The 5715-nt window shown below is 52.6% G+C and overlaps 1 protein-coding gene across 1 annotated transcript; it reads right to left on the bottom strand.

Annotated features, from left to right (window-relative positions):
• Positions 1 to 241: 241 nt before the first annotated feature.
• Positions 242 to 5401, bottom strand: RESP18 (regulated endocrine specific protein 18; the record flags this gene model as incomplete). The annotated part of the gene is made up of 6 exons (XM_080689314.1): positions 242 to 316; positions 671 to 751; positions 872 to 911; positions 1143 to 1275; positions 3358 to 3462; positions 5296 to 5401. 6 exons carry the CDS (start codon positions 5399 to 5401, stop codon positions 242 to 244), a joined length of 540 nt encoding a protein of 179 aa, XP_080545440.1.
• Positions 5402 to 5715: the final 314 nt, after the last annotated feature.

The following is a 5715-nucleotide window of genomic DNA, read 5'->3' as shown; positions in this document are numbered from 1 at the left end:
CACATATTTCAGTGTGGAAGAGTCTGATGTTTGAGCAACACCCCCTCTCCCCACTACAGTCCCTGAGAGAAAGGGTCGCACTTGTGCAGGTGAAAGAGCTGGATATCAGGAGACCAGGGACAGTCTTAGCTCTGCCACGAACACTAAGCAGCCTTGATGCGCCCCATGGCCAGCCTGGGCCCCCATCTCCTCTCTGTAAGGATAGGTGAGAGTTCTGATCCCAAGGAGAGGCCTCTGAGCCTTACTCGGGTGACTTGCCCAGGACACAAGCTAAACGTGAGGCCTCTGGTCTCTGGTTCCCATTTATCCGAAGGAGCTTTGGTATAGAGAAGGAGCATATGGTGAAAGCAGGGCCCTCTTGTTTAATTTTGAGAGCTCTGCAGCTTTCAGGGCTCATTTTACACTTGATTTGATGCCCGGCACTTTAGTTCAGCTCTTGATCAGCGGCTCCCAGCACCTGCACTGTGCCTGCCTCTCACGGCTCAGAGACACTTACAGGTGCTTTGTGAGAGGCAGAGGGAAGCAGGGCCGCCCTTTGGGAAAGAGGGATTTTTTTCCTTTTAGCTCTTTGTTCTCTCTCCAATACCCACTCTCTCTCTCATTCCTGCTACCCTCATTTAAACAGATCCTTGGTGATTCCCAACCTCTCTTGAAAAAATGAGGTCCTCACCTTGGTTGTCTCTTGTTTTGGGGCCTCCGAAACCACTTTGGAGGTAAAGCACTGATTCTTGTTCACCTTGGACGTTGGGCTCTGGGAGAAGGGAAGCCAGGAGTCGAGAAGGAGGCAGAAAAGGACGAGAGGGCCTCAGGGGGAGAGAGATGGGTACGAACTCAGGGATTCACAATTCTTGGGAAGACACGCAAGTCTCACCTTGGGGAATAAGAGTCGAAGTTTCTCCTCTTGTTTGACCCTAAAAGAGATGGGGATGGCAAGTGGGGCCTGGGCTGGGCAACACCACCGCCCCACCTTTTGTAGGTATAACTCATGTATTGTGAAATCGTTCCCTGATGATCCCATAAGAGACCTCTGAAGCACTCTCCCCACAGTGCTCCGGGTGGCTCCTACTCGCTGTTTTAGCATCCATTCCTCCCCGTTCTGTAGGTCTGCCAGCTAGCCCGGGCCAATCCCAGGCCGCACACACCTCATCCTAGTGGTTTTAGTGGGGAAAACTGCCTTCCCATCCTGCAGACAGGGATCCTGGGAGTGGAGTGTGCTGATGTGCGCCATCTTCTGGATCATCACATCCTGAGTGGTGTCGTCCTTCCAGAACAGACCTGCCAGGTGAAAGAATGGCGTAAGGAGACCCCTGGGTTACTCTGACCCAACCCAGGGATCAGAGTGACCACGCCCACAAGTATATATAGACTCACTTTTTTTTTTTTTTTTTTTTTTGGTGGTACTGGGGTTCCTGGAAGCCCTTCTACCACCGGGCTACACTCCCAGACCTATTTTATTTTTTGGAAACAGGGTCTCCTAAGCCAGCGTGGCTGGCTTCGACCTGCGTGATCCTCCTGTCTCCGCCTCCCAAGCGTGGAGATTACAAGCGTGCGCCACCACGCCCGGCTAGACTCACATTTTGTGGAGAGAATTAAATAGGATAGTGCATAGAAGTTGCTTAGCTTAGTGCCTGATATGTACTATTCAATTAAGATTTTTTTGTGTGTGTGTGGTACTGGGGGTGGAACCCAGAGGTTTTCTACCTCCAGGCTATACTCCCAGACCCATTTTATATTTTAATTGGAAACAGGGTCTCACTAAGTTGCTGAGAGCCTCACTAAGTAGCTGAGGCTGGCTTCGAACCCGTGCAATCCTCCTGTCTCAGCCTCTGAAGCGCGGGGATTACAAGCGTGCGCCACTACACCCGGCTTCAATTAAGATTCTAATTACAGCCTCTTTACGGATTCATTTGATGCTAAGGTGGGGATTAGATGAGGTCAGGGATATACAGGGGGGCTAGAAAACTTAAAGGTTGTGATTCTCAAGCTTCAGTATGCCCCAGAGTGTCTTGCAAGACTTGTTAAAACACAGACTACTGTTCTCCACATTCAGAGTTTCTGGCTCAGTAGGTCTGGGGTGAAGATTAAGAATTAATATTTTGCCAGGCGTGGTGGCGCACACTTGTAATCCCCGTGCTTGGGAGGCAGAGACAGGAGGATTGTGCAGGTTCGAAGCCAGCCTTGCTGGCTTAAGAGACCCTGTTTCCAAATTTTAAAAAAATATATAAAATAGGTCTGGGAGTGTAGCCTGGAGGTAGAAGGGCTTCCAGGAACCCCAGTGCCACCAAAAAAAAAAAAAAAAAAAAGAATTAATATTTCAGCTGGGCATGGTGGTGCATGCTTGTAATCCCAGCATTTGGGAGGCTAAGGCAGGAGGATCACAGTTCACGGCCAGCCTCAGCTCTTACTGAGGGCCTTTGCAACTCAGTCAGATCCTGTTTCAAAATAAAAAATAAAGCTGGGCATAATGACCCACACTTGTAACCCCAGCATTTGGGAGGCTGAGACCAGAGGATTGCGGTTTGTGGACAGCCTCAGCTACTTACTGAGAGCCTTTGCAATTCAGTGAGATCCTGTTTCAAAATAGAAAAATAAAAAATAGGGCTGGGGGTGCAGCTCGAAGTTAGAATGCCCCTGTGTTTCATCCCCAGTACTGCAAAAATAAATTAAAATAAATAAATAAATAAATAAAATATAGGGCTGGGGGTGTTGCTCAGAGGTAGAATACCCCTGGGTTCCATCCCCAGTACCGCAAAAAAAAAAAAAAAAAGAATTAAAAAAGAATTAATATTTCTAACAAGTTTCTCATTGGTGCTGGCATTACTAGTCTGGGCTGGACTTTGAAAACTTGTGCTGTAAGGCATTACACACCCTCTAGGCATCAGTGGTACATAGCTCAGGCACAGTTTCTGTCTAATGCACTCCTCTTCTAAGGAAGCCGCAGCCATTTGTCTCCACTGGACTCTCCACTTCCTTCCTTCCTCTCTTCTGTATCACACAATGTTCCCTGCTTCTACTCAGAGGCTGAGGTTCATGCATATTACCCTGGCTGAGAATGTAAGGAGTCTTGGCTCTGGAAAAACTCAGTATCAGGGGCTGAGACCAATTCCAAGGAATTAGATCCCAGCCTTTTCCTGGGATTTCTTCTAGAAGTTTCTACTGGCCTCTTCCAGGGTGATTAAATGCAAATGGCCCATCCATCTAGACTCCACCCCCACTCTCACCTTTCTCCCTTCTTCCCTGAGCATGACAAGAAAGTCTCGTTGAGACATTTGGGAAAACAAGAAAGCCTGCCTCCAGATTAGACAGCTCCTCACGGTTTGCCCCACACTCACCAGGCCCCAGCCCGAGTTTACCTACCTTGGGGAACAATCTGGTGGAGTATAAGTTGTAAGTGCCGGAAGAGTGGAGCGGTGAATCCTCGGAAGGGCCAGAGCTGCCCTGCCCCCACCTGGCCCTGACCATCTGAGGCAGAACGGAGGTGTCAGCAGGAAACTTGGCCAGAGGCCTTCCAAGCCCTGGCCCAGAAGCAGCTGGCTTCCCTCCACGCCCTCCCGAGCTAGGCCCTGTCCCCATCCTCAGGTCCACCTCCTTTCCTCGTCCCCTCACCCTCACCACCGGCCCTGCTCTTCAGTCCCTGGGCCTCCTCCAGCCTCCAAACCAACCTCCAGGTAAAAACCGAGCTTATAGGCTAAGAGCAGCCTGTGGGGGTTCAGGGGACAAGAGGTTCGGGGAGCTACCATGCGGAATGGGTACCCAGATGGCCAGGTGGGGCCTGGGAAAGCAGGAGCGCTCCATTGTAGGGAAGGCTTTGAAGCCAGGAGGGATTAGAGGAACCCCGGAATCCTTAGAAAGTACTGGCTCCCTCTGTATCTTCAGGATGCTGACTCCAGAACCCCCCACCCGCATACCCAAACCCGTGGATGGTCAAGACCCTTATATAAGATGCCTTAGTATTCACCTATTACTTACAAACATCCTCCTGAATATTTAAATCATCTTTTGATTATTTATAATAGCTAATATAACACAAATGGTTTGCTGTAGCGTTTCAGAAATACTAGCAAGAAAAAGTCTGTACGTGTTCAGTGTGGACACATCTTCCCCCCAAATTTTGACCCACAATTAATTGAATTAGAAGGTACAGAACCACCTCACGGACACCGGAGCCAACAATATTGATGTATGGGAGTTAAGAGTCTGGGTGCTTCTCCTGAAAATCACAGTTTGCCCAAATGTGCACAAGGGAGGGGCAAAGAGAAGGAAGATAGCCCCCAAGGTTAAACTCATCTTTCTTATTCCAGATAGATGGGGCGGGGATGAAAGTCCTCTCTCTTTTTTAATCTATGGTGGAGTCGTTCTGGGCAGGTCTTAGAAAAGGAATTCCCCCTCCCAGTCAAATGGATGCCTAGTAACAATGCCCTGGCCTCAGGAAGGCGTGAGACCTCCTCCATCACCCTACTGAGAAAAAAAGGGCGCTTCGGGACTGGGAAAGATTGTGAGGCGGTGCTCTTGGGGGGCGGGGACCTCTTGGGGCGGCGGGGACCCACGCTCTGGGCCAGGATCCCCAGCGGCTGCCGCTGTCTGTGGTGCTGAGAGGTGGCTCAAGCCTGGAGGTAGAGGGCGAGGCACCTCCCCAGGGCTCCGCGGTCCTCACCGGCGCCCTCCCGTCCATCCACAAGCCTCCTCCCACAATTCTCTGCAAATCCTCTGCCTAGGCCTCGAAACCCAAGAATCGGGTGGGGAGAGGGAGCGTCAGACTCAGACTAGGAGTTTGTGCTTTCTCCCCTGCACGGTCGGCGCCCAGTTCTCGAGTCTGCGCAGTTCGACTCGGACTGTTCAGGAGTGAGTCAGCGTTAGGTCGACCCCGGATGGGGTCGAGAGAAGTGGGAGGTCCCCTTCCCCTCCGCCCGGCTTTAGCCCAGCCTACCTGCCCCTGCTGGAAATGGACCACAGCCCCCAGGCTCTGTGGGCTTAAGACTAGCCAGGACGCGGATACCCAAAGACCAACGCTCGGGTCCCCCTGCCAGTCCCTAGCCCTGGTCACCTCTTCCCTGGACCCCTCAGCGTGCTCCCCCTGCCCACTTGTCTTCCTGACTCCCTCCCGAATCACCAGTCTTCCCCTGAGCCCACTCATCCTAGGTCCAGACCCCATAAGCCTCTTTCTGAGTCTATATTTATTTCCTCACGCCCCCAGACACATTATTTTTCTTCTGAGTTTCCTAGCTCTGCGGTCGCCTGACAGTCCTCCCAGAATTGCTCTCTGGCCCTGCGCGCACCCCCAGGTCTCCTCCTGACCGTGGCCACTAATGTCGCTGCAGCCCCCTGAGCAGCTGTGCACCAGCAGGAAGCAGACGAGCAGCCGGAGCCCCCCGGAGCCCCCGGGCCACCGCGGGCGCAGCATCCTCCCGGGATCGGCGCCTCGCTCCTCGGCCTAGGTCTCAGTGAAGGGAGCGACTCGGCCGGGGGCGGGGGCGGGGTTGTCCCTCCCCACGGGCTAGCGACCCGGCGCAGAGCCCTGCGCAGCTTGGCCAATCGGAGCGGGCCCTGCCTCGCGGACGCCTACCGATCCCTCCTTCCCCACCCCGCCGCCCCGTTCCTTTTTGATAAAAGTCTTTTGACACGACCTGGGTTTCAGGGACCACCGCCTCTGCTCTCAGGCCCAAGACCGGAACCTGGGAAACTGCACCCACCTCATGCATTTGTCGTGAGGAGCAA

This window comes from Muscardinus avellanarius (assembly GCF_963383645.1).
Source record: "Muscardinus avellanarius genome assembly, chromosome: 2".
NCBI lineage: Eukaryota > Metazoa > Chordata > Mammalia > Rodentia > Gliridae > Muscardinus > Muscardinus avellanarius.
This window is presented reverse-complemented; position numbering and strand designations above follow the sequence as displayed.